The sequence below is a fragment of the Carassius gibelio genome, chromosome B25 (genome assembly GCF_023724105.1).
Source record: "Carassius gibelio isolate Cgi1373 ecotype wild population from Czech Republic chromosome B25, carGib1.2-hapl.c, whole genome shotgun sequence".
Classification (NCBI taxonomy): domain Eukaryota; kingdom Metazoa; phylum Chordata; class Actinopteri; order Cypriniformes; family Cyprinidae; genus Carassius; species Carassius gibelio.
Window position 1 is genome coordinate 4,194,754 of NC_068420.1, and position 17,534 is coordinate 4,212,287.

At 32.7% G+C, this 17,534-nt stretch overlaps 1 protein-coding gene across 2 annotated transcripts in view; it reads left to right on the forward strand.

Annotated features, from left to right (window-relative positions):
* Nucleotides 1-16,612, forward strand: part of fbln1 (fibulin 1) — a 58,933-nt gene extending 42,321 nt beyond the window's left edge. For both annotated transcript variants that reach the window (XM_052597462.1, XM_052597463.1), the window contains exon 17: nucleotides 15,583-16,612. In XM_052597462.1, the coding sequence (XP_052453422.1) occupies nucleotides 15,583-15,722 (140 nt within the window). In that variant the 3' untranslated portion in view covers nucleotides 15,723-16,612. The remainder of the gene's footprint in view (nucleotides 1-15,582) is intronic.
* Nucleotides 16,613-17,534: the final 922 nt, after the last annotated feature.

A 17,534-nucleotide genomic window follows, 5' to 3' on the forward strand; every position in this document is an offset into this window, starting at 1 on the left:
AACTAAATATAAAAAAATATATACTAAATATAAAATAACCAAAATAATATTTGTAATGTAAATGTATACATTTATAACTAACATAAAAATAAATAAAAAATCTGAAAAATATTTAAGATTCAATTGTAATTAAAATTAATTACATTAACACTTGGATCTTGATTTGGACGAATCTGTGACCACCTAGCAACAATGCAGCAGAACCCTAGCAACGAATTTCGTTTTTTGGTCGACCGCTGTAATACAAATTTTTTTTTTTGTTTGTTCTCATGTAAAAATCTTTATTTAATTTACTCCATAATGGCGCCTGAACATGAAAGATCAGTGTGACCGAGATGAAACGCATTATAATGAAACCCTGAAGAGTGTAATTGGCCGCCTTTGTGTGCGTAGACGTCATGGGTAGTTTCCCCTCCTAGCCGAGAGAATAGACTTCCTAAATCACTATTACACAAAAGAGCCACAAACAACTGGCAGCGATGGCGACGGCAGACACTCGCGGTCGTGTGGAATCCTGGCATGATGTCATGACGTCTGAATGTGTGTTTGTCTGGCCGATCGAGCCAGTGCCACATGAAAGCATTTCTCTGCATTCAGTATGAGGAGCCACCTCTTTCCAAACGCGTCGTCATTCCAGTCCCGAGTCAGGGGCCTCATATCGTGACCAGAAGATCCTTCAATTAAACTCAATGGTGGTCCTATGGACAAACGGACGTGCCGTGAGTCAGTGCTGGAGAACAGCTGGTGTGGATAAATCACGAATGTACGGAGCGCAGCGACTCCTTCGTCCCGTTTCCCTTAGGGCTTTGGATTACAATAAAGGAGCTTCATGTGATTTACGAGACATGTCACTGTTAAAACAATATTTGTTAATGCTGTGGTGTGTTTGAGCAACATGGAGATGGTTGTATGAATCCATTAACCTCAACTATTAACATAACGTGTCATCACAATCCTTGGCCTAAAAGCTTGCAGATATGATATAAGAAAGCAACTATGCTTGTTTGCAACTAGCTTTTTAAGATACACACTAAACTATTATGTACATGTTTTAGGTGAAGTGCTGTTTCTGCACTACTAGAATCACCAAAAAGAACAATAATGACTGTAACCAAAGAGGTTTCCCCAGTCTTTCATTGGGCGAACTACAAGTAGTCACAATCCAAACTCATGCACTTAAGAGGATTTAAAGCAATTTTTATATTGCATTCAAGCTTTACTTTTAGAAATAGTATTGTCATGGACTTGATGTTGAAGCTACACACTCTTGCAGATATGTTCAGAACAAGCTATAATTTACAGCACCACAAAGTGACAGTGTTTGTAGTTTTTACAGATTGGACCAAAACTCACATTGCGATGGTTATATATTGCAATGTGAACTGCAATATAAAACAATCTAACACATCATATTGCTGTTGCTTAGATATATAAATATATTCCACTGCCAATAGAAATAACGCAACACATGTTGTGTACATTTTGGTTTTTAATAATAAATTTCTCCCACCACTGAAAGCAATATTTCAGTAAAAAAAAAAAAAAAAATGAAAGGAAAATATAATACAAATAAAAACAATAATACTGCTAATATTAATGATCAATTTAAAACCATAAAAAATAAAGTAATGATAAAATATCAAATTACAACATTTTCACAGTATAATGTAATTTTTTACTACTAGTACTATTACTAAACATTGATAACGGTTAAAAATAAAAATAATAAAATTGATAATCAAAATAATAAAATACATCAACAACAATAATGATTATTATTTTTTAACGTATAAGAGTAAAAGTTTTTTTTTTTTTTTTTTACAAATAATTTTCAAGTTTTATTTTGGCCGCAACCTACAGAAAGACCTTAACGTTTCTGTTGAATTATTTATAGTTTTAAAAACAATTCTCATTTCAAATAAAGTTAAAATTCTAAACATCTGCACACTAAATATTTGAAATTACACTGTCGAAACATCATGAACTTGATGCTCCTTGTTTTATCAAAGCACATTTATAAGCGAGCAGTATTAACATAAAAAAAAAAAAAAAATGCATTCCTTTTTAGTTACTATAAACAGACAAATAAAGAAACTTCTCTGGAGCTTCTTCAGAAGGCTTGAAACTCCCAGTCCCTGGCATTTGTCTTGGACTTGTAATGTCCGTTTCTGTCATCCACACGTTTGTGCAGCGGTCACGAGTGAGTGAAAACACAATCGTGTCTATGGTGACCACCTGAAAGCATCCGAACAGCAGCCCTGTTTGTTTTTAGCGCCGCTCCAGGTAGGCTGACTAAGTCAACATTTCAAGAAGAGAAGAGAGCCTTTGACAGGGTTTCTGCAGGTTTTATGAAGCTAAATTCAATCCTTTTTAAGACCAAGTAAAAACAATTGACTGTAATACATCGGTATGGTCTATATATGTAAATGTCTTGTATTAGCGCTGCTCCAAAGTAAAAAAAAATACTTCAAACAAATCTCCATTACTTTTTCAATGATCACACTGCAAAAAAAGTAATGTTCTCCGTCAGCATTTTTGTCTTTTTTTTCAGTGAAAATGTCTAAAGATTCATAAATCAAGATACATTTACTTGCGAAACAAAATTACATAAAATGGGAAAGCGAAACAAAATTACATAAATTGGGAAAGTCTTGTTTTATGACAATTTGATCAAAATTATGTTTATGATTAAAACAGAACAAATATCAGCCAATAGGCTCTTAATTCAAAAGGATATTAAGTTTTCATACCCTATAGTCAAATGTATTTTTTTTTTACTGAAAACATTTTTTACGAAAACATTTTTAATTTTCAGAATTTTTTATTTTGCCATGGTATGAATCTTGGTTAGATGTTAACACACACACACACACACACAGAAAAAAAATCATGGACATGATTCGAAAAGATTTCATAGTCCTCTGAAAAAAAAATACAAACATTGACTCTTCACGGTCAAAATGGTCACAGTATGAGCCATTTCCACCTAGTGTAAACATTTGGTACTGCACACAAACAAAATCTTACTGAAAACAAAGTTTTTGAGATATCATCCTCAAATTTGGAACACAACTTGTTTGTGATTTGTTAATATAGTTTTCTCGTGGTTTTAGATTAAAACATGTTGTGGAAAATATATATTACACATACAATTTTAAAATTGTATTTTTTTTTTTTTTTTCAAAACAAACTTTTATTATTATTATTTAACTTTTCTATTTTTTCATTTCAACAATAATCTGCCAAGTTTCTTTTTTAAAACAAACCACACATAAGTCTCTAAATATTCAGGATTTTCCACAGTTTAAGTTGAAAATGTCATTTTTAGGGTCTACGTTTAAAAACAGGTAATAAATAAATATTAACAACAAAATTTAAATAAAATAACAAACTTCAGTAGCTGATGTCAAAGTAACAAAATCTTATGTCATAAAAACATTTATAAATAAAAACATTACTGAATTAGAATATACACTACATTAATCCATTTTATATAAAATAGCACAATGTTTAGGATTAAACATAATACTTTAAATGTTCAATTTGAATCTCAAGTAAATGTATCTTGATTTAAGGATGTTTACATATTTGTATTGGAAAACAAAACTAAAATACTGCATAAGATTTTCTTTTTTTGCAGTGCATGCATCATTTAATGCCCTGACTATGCCTCTGATTTAAGGCCTTAATTTGTGGAAGGGCGAATTAAGACTTTATAAGACCCACAGAAACCCTGCTATGAGCTGGACAGTCTGGGAAACACTTTCTCGTGTGTAATTTCCACATTTTATTTGTGGCACTGGATGCAAAAAAGTGTGTGTGTGTGGTCCGAGCGGCTGGGAAAGGAGGTCCAGTCTGTTGCATCAACGCTCTCCTTGTTGACACGAGCTCCTCGCCGAGGATGAATCCCTGGCACGGGACGCCAATGACGTCTGGATATCAGAAATGCAGGCCTGGAATAGCCCAAAACTGTGGTGACTTCCTGGACTACCACGAGCATGGGGAATGTACCGACATCGGCGGGAGCGGACGGTGGGAAATCAAACGCCGTGGCATCTTCCCTTGAGCGGCTCGCAGTTTGGCTCCACCTCGGGCCGGGTACAAAAAAAAGGCAGGATAAAAATTCCAGTCGGTGGAAACATCTGGTAGGGATATGCACCTGTGGTCAGCGGCCGCTCCAAGTGATGCAATATTTGAGCGCAGGGAAGTTAACGTTACAAACGGAGGCGACGGCAGAGACATGCTGTCTGTGATCAGGTATGTGACGCTGGCTACAGCTACTGTCCTTCACACAGACCGGAGGAATTTTAGTGAAGCGTGTCAGAAATGCAGAAGCCGTGGAGGGACGAGGCTTCCCTTTGCATTAGCTGTATAGAGGGGAAGCTAAGTTTGAGTTATTTTAGTGAATCATTTCATGGTGAAAAAAAATTTGTTTGAGTTTGTACGTGGCAACTTTATTTTTTTAGGTAAATGATGCTGTTCATCTCTCTCCTGCGATCAAAATGTGACACTTTTAGCAGGTATATGCATGTTTACAGGGTTAATTTAGAATAATTGGACTATTTCTATTTTCTGAAAGAAACTGATTCACTGAATGAATCAGACTTCTGAATGCTGCACATGTGAGAGAGGATATTTTAGGAGATTGATTATTGCATGAGCACTGATATGCATATTACAGCTACTGTAACATTACTGAAGAATACTGGTTAAAATGATTTTATATTGGTCAGTCAGTTGGTAGCACTGGTATAACTACATTTGTGCAAGCAAAAGGCATTTATTTATAACTATTTAAAATTAAATATATAAATTAATTAAATAAATATTGCTTTATTCTGCCAGGACATCCCATATGACAAAGCAAAATGTAATAAATATATATATATTTTTCATTATTTTTATAATAAAAACAATGGTATAGCAAAAAAAAAAGTATATATATATATATATATATATATATATATATATATATATATATATATATATATATATATATATATATATTATAAACTTATACAAATGCATTTTAAAAATCTGAATATATAAATATTGTCTAAAATATATTTAATTAAATACAGTAATTAATTTAATTTTAAATGCAAATTTTATTAAATGCAACTATGATATACAAAAGTATACAATAGGAAAATACATATTATGAAATATATTAATATTAATGTTTTAAAAAATCTAATGATATAAATATTGTCTAAAATATACATGCAAAATTGTATTTTATATATTTAATTAAATGGGGAAAAAAATTATTAAATGCTAGAATGAAATAGAACAGTGTAGCAAATAAATTCTAAGGCATATTAAAATATATTTTTATATAAATGTATTATAAATGTATTATAAAAATATGAATATATAAATATTCTCAAAAATTATATGTAATTAAATGCAACAACTGTAAATAGTTCGACCATTTTTCTTGCTGTTTTAAAGGTTAAAAACTAAATACGTTTTTTTTTTTTTTTTTTAGCACGCACATTTATTTTAATAATTTTCTTTAAAAAATATGTTTAAAACAATTATAGTATATTTTGCCTTTCTTTATCATTTTGGGTCATATGGGGCTGTTCCAGTGTGATTATATTTTTGAAAGTAATTTGTAAGTTCATTTATTTCCCTAAATTAAACGCAACTAAGAACAAATGGTTTATATAAAATGCCTATGAATATTTTTTTCTACAAATCATTCATAATACAGTTCTTACATGAAAAATCACATTCGACTGAGGAAAACGAAGAACGAACTTCTGAATGACTTTCACCAATTCGTTCTGCTTGTGTTTCATAAATGATGCCCTCTGTATGGCCTACGAAAAATGGGTTTCTGACTCATTTTGACCCTTTTAGAGGTCTGCATTGAATATATGACATGCTGTTCGCTATTTTATCCATTTCACGCACTGCGAGGATCGGCTTACGCCCGAGGAAGTCTTCAGAGGACTCTTTATCTAATCTGAAAGCAGAAAATAACAACAGGACGTTTAGCCGCCATACACTCAAGCCAAAGAAGAGCGTCTAACACATCGGCCTCTGGGTAACAACATATCAGAGAGTACATCACAAAATGGCACGGCATTAACCACACAATGAGCCACGAAGACGCCCCGGCTGAGGAAAATGAAGGCGTTTTCTCTCGACTGTGGTGGTCTGCAGCCCCCGCAGACACTCTTCACTCACTGACAGCGCAGCCAGAGACCTGCTCATCCATCAGCGCTGATCCATCACATGCTCAGACACATCCAACACGCTACGCCAGGAGTTATACAAGAGAACAGGGCTGCTAATGACTTAAAGTCAACATCAAACCGCATTCACAACTTCTGTGCTTCCGTAATGTGTGATCTGGAAATCATAGACTGTAATGCAAGTTCGCTAAAACATTGGTTAAATCGCTTTTTGGCTGTTTTGAGTTCAGTTGACATCTGTGGAATAGGAAAGTCGTTTGAAAGCTTGTTTTACCTTTTTACTATTAGCACAGAAATCACACACTTTACATTAAACATACAATCAAAACCCTTCAAAAAGTAGAAAGAGGGATATAAACTAGGCCTACTTAAGTCTACAATGGGGAAAGGTGTTACTACACTTTTTAATATTTTACTTGCACACGTTGTTGATTAATATTTTAATTAAGATTTATAATTTAATATGTATTCTGAAAATGTTTGGTCTATGTTAATTTTTTTTGACTGAAATTAAGTGTCATTTTAGTGATGAATAACATCAATGAATATGACAAGATATTAACAATTTACTGTTCTGAATATAAAAGTAATTTTACATTTTGTATAAAAACAAACGTGTTTGAAAACTTTTTACTAGTTAAATCTGATTAAAAACTACAAAATATAATAAAACCATTAACAAAAAAAATAATAAATAAATATATAAATAAAGTGCAAAAAATCTTAAAGTTAAACTAATAATCCGAATTCAAAAGATTAAGTAAAAACACAAGAATAAATACAAATAGGTGTGTGTGTGTGTGTGTGTGTGTGGCACAAAATATTTCATCTTCAAATAACACTGACTTTAAATAAACCATAATCCAAACCCTTAACATATAACTAATAAAAATTATATATATATATATATATATATATATATATAATCTAAAAATAAAACAATGCCACACCTTGATGCTCATGACAAGAATATCAAGTATAATTTTCTTCATTGAAGTGAATTAGGTTTAATTTATGCAATTTTACATATAATAATCACATTGTACAAGACTGAAATTGCACGTCAAAATAACACATTGTGAATATTTTTGAGACCCCCCAGAATTTCACAAATCATGTTTTCAGGGGAGCCCATGTCTTATTAAGAGGAACAGAGATCCCTCGTAGTTCGAAACTTGGTTAAAATTGTACTGTCAGGTTTTACTAAAGAAGTGCACTTATTTTAATGCACAGTTATTTTTGTTCCTGACCTTACTGAATATGCATTTTTCATGGAGTTCCCCTTTGAGTCTCAAAAGTTAATCAAGCAACGTGTTTTACCAATATTTGCACTCATCAAATAACTGCCATTTGTGCCATTATTTAACACCCAAAAAGCATGTATTAAACTATCTTGCACTAGAAATTACTGCAATTATTGTTGCTGGAGGAACTGAGAACAGAGAGCGTGTGATAGAAGTGAGAGGATTTTCTCCACACATATTATTTTGAATGCCAGAAAAACATTATCTGAACACATCGTTGGCTAAGCCTTGTTATTTTTCATTCGCTTCAGGAAATAAAAGCCAACTTTGAAACCTCAACTAGGAGTCACGCAATACCAGCTCTATCAAAACTTCTAGAAAACCTTTTTTCTTTTCAATGTACCGCGGCTTCTTTATTTCTTTATTCTTTATTTGCGACGACACTAATTTGCGATGTGCTTGGTTTATTGCGTTGGTCGATATGTAAATGAGATGTTGCGTCTACGTTCTTTAATTTGTGCATTGTTAGTAAATCACCTGAAGAAGTTTCCCCTCCCATCGTTTTTGGAGTTGCACTCTCGCGCTAATTTGCCGTGTTATGTAAAACTACTCCAATGTGTTTCAAACTTAGTTAGTTTAGCCACATAATTTATTCAACAAAAATGTTAAACCGTAATAGGCCAAACTGTCACCAAACATTTTAAAAATGTATATAAAAGGTCACACTTTTTTTTTTTTTTTAAAGTACCAATTCTTGCTATTAACAAACAATTACCTGTTACTTTTGCCTTAATAAACTCCTAATTGGCTGCTCATTAATAGTTAGTAAGGTAGTCGTTACTACCAACTGCACTAATTAATAGTGATAATCGGTCCCTATACTAAATTATAATATTTAATCATTTTAACTATACATCAACAATATGTGATTGCAAGCAATTTAAAAGTGTACTAGCCAACCATGACCTGTAGGTGGCAGCCTTGAGCACCTCATAATGACTAGTTCTGAGTTGGAAGTACTTCAAGTAAATTCCCGTGCTAAATATCACACCAGCAGAGTTTAACAACAAAAAAACTGCACTTCAAGTTTCAGCGATAAAGAATACAAGCGGTCAATCGTAAAACATGACATTGTGGTTGAGTTTTCAATGGAACAAACATTCCAGCTTAAGTCCGACGAGATGACCGCGATGATTCATTGCTAATTGAGCTTGAGACACCAAACCACACATGAGGTCTTTCAAAGAGAGCAAATAAAAGTCATGTCCTCTTTCCAGTTGTTTAGGGCAATTCGAGTAACGCAGCTGCACTCGTGCGGTGCGATGTTGGGGGTGAGTTCACCGGCGCAGATAAACCTTGGCATTTTGGCTATGTGGGCCGACACCGTTGCCCTTTCCTGCATAACCCATCAGCTAGCATGTCATTATCCAATATTGTGGTCGAGCAACTCATTCCTCGCATTTGTCCCTAGTGTTAAACCTGCCCATTTTGGATCCTGTCATACATTTCCTCTCAGAGCTGGAGTGACCAGAAAACCAGAAATTGCACTGTTTACATGTAAACCTTTAATATCACAACCCACGTAGCCATTGAGGATAACGAATGGCTGTTGGCATCAACTCGATTTGTTTTGTGGCAACAAGTGTGTACACGGCTAACATGCACTTAACTAAAGCTATTTGCAGTCTTGATGCTCTTCAATGGCATTTCGAAATGAGCGTGGGAATGCATTTGCGCAGCTTCATGGTTTGGAAAGCCACCGCAGACACATTCAGCATTTTGGTCTAAACAAAACAATGCTGGGTGATTTTAAACTTCCTGAAACACTTTGTAAACTTTCTATAAGTTGATTTGCTTCTAGCAAACTTGATTTGAAATGCATCAGAATAAGAAGAACTAGAAGACCAGTTTAAATTACGATATTAAATTAAATAATATAATAACATATACAAGTTTGCAATAATAATGTGCTGTTCTTGTAAAGCTAAAATAACTGGAAGCGAATGACGCCACAAGCCTTGCGCATTCAAGTTTAAAATCTGCAGCTCTCACACATTAAAAACAAGGTAGATATCAGCTGTTAATGTAAACTTTTATGGCTTAACATAAACTTAACTTCTTCTTCTATGGTCAGTTTTCTTTTTGAAAAATGTCATTGTGTTTAGTAGGGATCCACCAAAATGAAAATTCTTGGCCAAAGCCAAAACTGAAAAAATAATTTTAAATATTTTATTTTAAAATAAAATAAAAAAAATACACACTGGAACAAAGGCCAAATTCCGGTTAACGAATAAATTTTTCATATTTTTTCAAAGTGTATTTTGCTAATTTTTGCTACAGTTGACTTTTTACTGATTTGTCTTTTCCAAAGAAAAGAGAAAAACAATTAAAAAACAACAATTTTTATATATATTTTTATATAATGTTTTAATATTCTAGCAGATATTATACCAACTAAGCACAATTTAACTTAAAATTAAAAAGGCAGTAAAATAAAAATATTTTGGTCATTTTGACACCCTCTTCCTGAATCTGGCGGCTGATTGGACAAAGACAAAAAGGATCATGTGACACCTAAGACCAGAGTAATGATGCTAAAAATATTCAGCTTTGATAATAAGAATAAATAACATTACTATATAATAACATACATTACTATATAATAACATACAAAACACTTTAAATCGTAATAATAATAATTTACAATATTACTGTAATATTTTTGCATTTATAACTACAAATAATTGCAGTCTTTTATTTTGATAGAAAAGAAGCACTAAAGACCTCAGTGCTTCTTTTTGTTGACAACAGCAGATTTAGGATTGATTCTTATAAAAAATCTGGGAAGATGTTGGTTGCATGCATCACATTGTTACATCCATGCCTCATAAAAATTCATAAAAATATTACTGAGCAGCTGACAAGTAACACTGTTTCAGCGCAGATTTTCCTCGTGCTTTGGACTTTGAAAGCTGGGTAAAAAGCAGACAAGACATGCAATTTGTGCATGTATTAGAAAACATAACATTTTGCGATTTCAGTAACCAGCAACAACCACCACTTCTCAATGAAGACATGCGATGCAGTAATAAAAAGTCTCTCGCTGCCAGTGCTTGTAATGATTTTTACATTTTTCTTGGACAGTTTTAAGTGCTTCCACACTGCTGACAATTTTGCTGTATTATAAAGAGTGCGCAACTCGATCTACAGTATGCTGGTTGCTTTGATCTTGTCACAAAAAATGGCATTGTTCGGAACAATTTATTCTGTCTTTTTTATTCGATCTGAACACCGAAAGAGCATTTTTATTTTTTGCTATTATCATTATATATTTTTTATTATTTTTTATTATATTTAGTGCATCCCTAGTGTTAGGCCACCATAAATCAAGAACGGATGTTAATTATGCACATTTGCATAGAATTTGTTTCTAGCTTAACCCTCTAGTGGTCTTCGGTTATTTTAGACAAAACTATTTTACATTAAAAAAAAAATTTTATTTACTTCACCGGAATTGAACGAAATCTGGTGACAATGGTGGCACTAGCCAAATGAACACAAGGAAAAATCCTGGGGATGATTAAAAATTGATAAATGGTTTTAAGCAAATAATGTCAAACGTTGTTGTCAAAAATGACCCCCATGAGAAATAAAATACACTTTTAGAAATATAAATATTACAAAATACAACACAATCTACAAATTAGCTGTATGTGACCCTGGACCTTATGTGTACATTTTTCTAAATTGAGATTTATACATCATCTGAAAGTTGAATAAATAATATTTTAATTGATTTATGGTTTGTTAGGAGGACAGTATACAACTGTCAAAAAAAATTTAAAATCTGGAATCTGAGGGTGCAAAAAAATCTAAATATTGAGAAAATCATCTTTAAAGTCGTCCAAATGAAGTTCTTAGATATTCATATTACTTATAAAAAATTAAGTTTTTATATATTTATGGCAGGAAATTTAAATGATCTTTACTTAATATCCTATTGATTTTTTTCATAAAAGAAACATTTATAATTTTGACCCATACAATGTATTTTTGCCTGTTGCTAAAAATATACCCCAGAGACTTAAGACTGGTTTAGTGCTCCATGGGACATAAATAACATTATAACATATTACATTTTATGATGTCTAAATACATGTCAAAATGCAAAACCAAATTTAATTAAATCATTCTGCTTCTAAAAGTGTCCTTCCATCTTTTTATAATGAAAAAACAAATTATTTGATTGATTGTCATTTCATCACATTACATAATGCTAAATTTGTCAAATTGGGAAAGAAGCACTGAAACACTGTATTAACTGAAAATAATATAAATATTTTTTTCTCTATTTTATTAGTTTAAATAGAAATAAATGTTGAATAATTCAGATATGAATATTGTCTAGAACCATCAAATCCGAAAACCATCAAAAGGCAAAATATTAAAGAATAAATAGTATTGAAACAAAATATTGTAAATTCATTGCATTAAAAATAAAACTGCAATGCTTATTGTCTTATTGTGGAATACCAGAAGTTTTTTGTTTGTTTGTTTGTTTTTACATTCTATAGCCAGGACTGCTAACACCACCTTTCTCTTTCTCTTGACCAAGAGGTGTGTGTGTGTGTGTGTGTGTGTGATTTGCTCTTTATGATGCCTTTAAACTCTGAAATCAAAACCTGGTCCAACTTTGCCAACCAAAATATTTAATAGGAACATTTTACCCCCTTAAATGAACTTGGTGTCCATCTTCTCAGGAGTTAGTAAATCTATTTTTATGATTAATATTTGATTATGCTAAATAACATTAAATTGCATATTAAATGTTTCTTGGATATATCAAAATCACTGTGCATATTTAACCAAAAATTTATATTTGTATATTTACTCACCTTTACATCACGTCTGAGCTTCTGATTTCTATAGTAGTAAGTAGATAGCAATATATAATCCTGCAAAAAGAACAAAAACATCATAAAAAAAATATTATAAACCTAGATATGACTCCTCTATGGAATTAGGAGTCTTCTGAAGTCAAATGAACTTAAATGATATCTGTTGCTTGCTTACAATTCACCCCTCTGGTTAAGCTAATTATTTAGCGCATGATGACATTAACGCAAAATGCCATTAATATCGGTTTCTGTGCATCACATGATCAATTATGACGTGGCAAGTTTAAAAAAATCATAAATACTATAATTTTTAGTTGAACTATTCCTGTTATTATATTTACTGTGATAAAAAAAGTGTGCACAGCTTGTTATTTTAAAAGCATTAAACAAATATTTTCGTAATTCTCAATCTATTGCTTCGCAAAATTGTTCACTGTTTTGAAGCGCTTGAAACATCGTACAATAGTGACAACTACAGGTCAAAACCTTGTAAATAGATCATAAAACACACCCCAAATTTGCGTAAAGACAGCTTTTACAAACTAATTACAAATGTTTTATAAAATGTAACCTAATAAATGTAATTTACAAATCATTCAATACTAATAATAATTGTATTATTTTAATTTATAGTGCTGTTTTGTGTTTTTAGGCAGTACATGGCTAATTAGGGTCCATAAGAAAACAATGATCACTATCCTTTTTATTATATACGTATGTATGTTTATTAAATTTCATTAAAACGTCAAGAAATTTGTTGATAAAAATTAGTCTATAAATACCTCATCCTGAAGTCATCCTAGGTGTTTATGACTTTCTTCTTTCATACAAATCCAGTCAGAGTTATTTTAAAAATTGTCTTCGATCTTTCAAGCTGTTTGATGCAAAGCGTGTGTTGTACTGCATCGGTCCAAGAGAGGTTTAATAAAAAAAGCATCCATTAAAAAGAAAAAGTGTCGGCACCGACGGGTGAACAAAGGCCTTTTGTAGCAAATCAATGTGTTTTTGTAATAAAAATATCCATATTCAAAACACAATAATAAATTTAATCTAGCTTGCGCTCACTGTTGTAAAACCTAAGCAGTTTCGGGGGCATAACGTATTAGGTCAGTTTTTCACATGCGCCTCTCAGAAGTAATTTAATTTCAGTAATTTATTGATTCATTTTAATTTTTGGCTGAACTAACCCTTTAACATATGTCATAAAACTTACCTGAGACCATTGCAAGGAAGCTCCTTAATTTATTCACTTTCAGAAGATTTTCCAGCGTTTTTCCTGCCAGGCCTATAACGAAGGATGTCTTGCAGATTTTCTTGTTTCTGTAACAATAAGTGTTGCATCCATCATTTAGCTTTAGTATGTGCCGCTCCTTTAAGTCACTGTATAATGGCCATGAATTATTCTTATTTTCATAAACTTTGTGTCTGTTATGTTCCCGCCACTTATTAGTGGCCCAGACATAATTATGACAATGTTTTGTCTCTATAAATGACGAAAGATCCATAATTTTAAACTTCAGAGCGTGCTTTGAGGCCAAAACATTAACTAAGGACAGACATGAGTACGCAAATGCAGATGTTAACGCTTGGCCAATGCAGTGCATAGTTTAGCTTGTGTTTTTAGGTTACTGTACTCAGATTTCTTTGTAATGTCTGTGCAAACTTGCTCCACCATTATAGTAGTTGTTCTGAAAGAGAAAAGAGAGTTCATGCTAATGTTTGCTTTAGCGTCACTTGCAATGCTTCTATCAAGTCAACTGCAAACTGAAGTTTCTAAACTTATAAACTTTATTTGTGGGGCACAACCTCACATGAATGAAAAACTGATATTTAACCAATTTCCATGTACAAAAGTGACCCAGGTCGGAATTGAAAAGACATATAAATGTTCATGCTAATGCTATTGCACCACCAGAGCTGGGTAGATTACTTACAAATTGTTATCCATTACTGATTCCCAATTATATGTCAAAAAATTCTAGTCAGTAACATAATCCGTACCCATTTTTTACACATTTTAGGTAATATAATCAAACTACTTTTGCATTACTTTTTTTTACATTATCTCATTTTTCACATGGATTTAAACAGGATAATCTTGTACAATATTGATAACAATACAAAGAGTAATACTGTAAAATATATTACATTTGTTATCAACAACATGACGTATATTAAACATTATGTCAAAGTTTTTCAAACAGGGGTTCGTGAAGAAACTGCAGGGGGTTTATGTGTTTAATGAAACTCATAAACGCATAAATTCATACATTCTCATTTGTATATTTTCGCATGATTTGCTTATGCCCCACTGATAGTTATGTTTAGGAGTGGACCTTCATGCTATTTCCTAAAAATTGCCCTTTACCAAATTACATTGTAGGAATGTATACAAAATTTCCACTTTGTAAAATATTTATGTTTGCTCATAAGGTTTACAATTTTTTGCTTAAAACCAACCTGGGGTGCATTTCCCAAAAGCATAGTTGCTAAATAAGTTTGCAACACAATTTCCCATTGCCAACCAAGATGCTAACAGGTTAGCAACTATGCTTTTGGGAAACGCACCCCTGATAAGCACAACCCAACATGGACAAAAAAATAACATATTTTTCCTATCTTTAAAAATATTTAATGTTTGCAATACCACAACTTGCAAAGTAAACTTTTCTTTTTGTTTGCATGACGTCAAGTGGATGCAACTAGCATTTGCGCCCAAATACTTTCACTTTACACGGTTGACATCGATACACTCTCGATTCAAAACTATTTAATGATTTGGAAAATTGATGGCTAATTCTTATAAATTTGTACAATCTCATACAAACTCATATTTTCATACAAATCCAGTTGACGGCCAGGTTTTGGGTGGACCTTTAAGGGTACAAAAACGGCATTTCTGTACACACCAAATAGCATAAATTCAAACAAAGTCTCGGAAAATAGTTTTGAATTTCTCATGAGATTAACTATGTTTCTGAATTTTATTTGTAAGGCAAACATTCCTCCTATTTAGAGAGAAGAGAGAAAAAAACACGTTATTTATCCAGTTGAATTCGATTACAGTAGCTTAGCCTGGAAATTAAAATGTCAGATTCAATGTGATTTTTGCATGCTTTCATACTAAAAACTGATGTTTGTCACCTCATTTGATGGGGAAAACAGATTAGGACCACGTTTAGGTGTGGTGTAAGTGTATAACCCCTTTTTCTGATTGTATTTTGTTGTCTACAGGTGTAGTGAGACAGGTGAAGCCGCTGGTTGGTCCTGTGAGCACCGTACTAAAGCTGGCCATGAACTACGTCACAAACGGAGTCGTTTCTCACCGAAACATCATCAACGTTCACATCTACGTGTCAGAGTTTTGGTTTTAGAGACATCAACATTAACCTTTCTTTCTATACATTTTTGGTGTCCATTTATGAAATCACAAAAACATCGTCATTAGCAAGCTTTCTGAATGACTATAGAAATGTGAGTTCTCCAGTTTGAATAACTTCAGATCTGTAAAATGAGCTTAAGATATTTTTAAGACGTGTTTTCAAAGTTTGTCTCATCAATATAATTCATGCATTGTCATACTGCACTAGCAGATTTAGTAAAAAAGTACGAGAAAATTCACTTATATTGAAGATATAATCAGATTTTTTTTCAGTGCAACTACAGTTAATTTAGGAATAATAATAATAAAAGAATCTGTCATCATTTACTCACCATCATGTCGTCCACTTGACTGACTTTCTTCTATGCAACGTAAAACAAGATGTTTAGATGAATCTATGCAATGACATTAAAGTGAATATGAGTATTTCAATTTCTAGATTATCTATTCCTGTTAATGCAATTAATTGCATGAGATCATTTCTAAATAGACACCTAAAATGACTAAAAGCTTTTGTCCAACTAAAGATTTACAAGAGAAATATGTTACACCAGGACAGACAAGAAAGATGCATGATGCCGTGCCTTAGACGCCACCGTGTTTTTGGTGGAATAAACATCATTTGCTGCTCTGATTTTAATTGTAGAATGTAAAAGCATGTTTTTACTTATTCCCCACTGGTTTCCTCTTCAGCTGACTTTGGGAGTCGAACTGAAGGCGTTTCTGTGAATTGATGCGAGCTCATCCTTCATAGGGCTGAAAGAAAGACAAATGTATATGGAGTTGGCGACTCGACACTGATTGTATGCTTGTGTAGACACACTTTGCATTGCTTAATGTATTGTATCACCGACTGTGTCATTAAAAACATTTTTTTTTAAAGATTTCTACTCCTTTTTTTTTTTTGTCTAAGTCTACTGTCTATTATTAAGTGAATGGCTGCTTAAAGGAACAGTGCACCAAAAAATGAAAGTTTGCTGAAAAATGTATTCAACATTCCATCACTTGCTCACTAATGGAAGTGAATGGGTGCCGTCAGAATGAGAGTCCAAACAGTTGATAAAAACACAAGTGATGTGGATTATTTGTGGATCATTGTGATTAAATTGCATTATCCCAAATGTTCATAGAACTTTGCATGTGCCTTCTTGCATATTTTAAGATCTTTATTCAAATATATGTAGGAAAATGTTGTTATTTATCATTAAATACTGATGTTATTAAAGGAAAATGGTTTCAGTTTGTGTAAATTTCTACAGTAGGCTATTTCACTTGTTTGGTTGAAATTATTTTTTTTAAACCTCTCCCTTAAGAGTTATTTCAGTGCAAATACAAAAATACTGGGATATATATACAGTATAATATCTTAAAGGCTGAAAACTTTTCATCTTCCAGCCTTGTAGTAGAATACAGTACATTTTTAGAGTAACCTTCCCATCTCTGGTTAAAATATGCATGAAACTCAGAAAGTCCCCATATAGAATTAGGTGCTCCGGTAAAAATGAGTAATTCAATTATTTCACAGGCTTATAATTTGACCATAATTTGCTCGGGTTGATTCAAATCATTAGTAATTCAAACTTTCCATGTAACTTGGCTCAGCCGACTTCAGAAATGAAAGGCCGTTGGTTTTTGCGTACTGGTCAATTTAAGACCTGAACACACGCCAGCGAAAGCCAATCATTCCCACAATCCTCTTGTTCGACTCGCTACGGTCATGCCATGCATTGATAGATCGAACTAAGTGCTGTTCGCTCCTCAGCAGTGGAAACTTGGTCGCAGCGCTCGGAGGGACCGGGTGAAT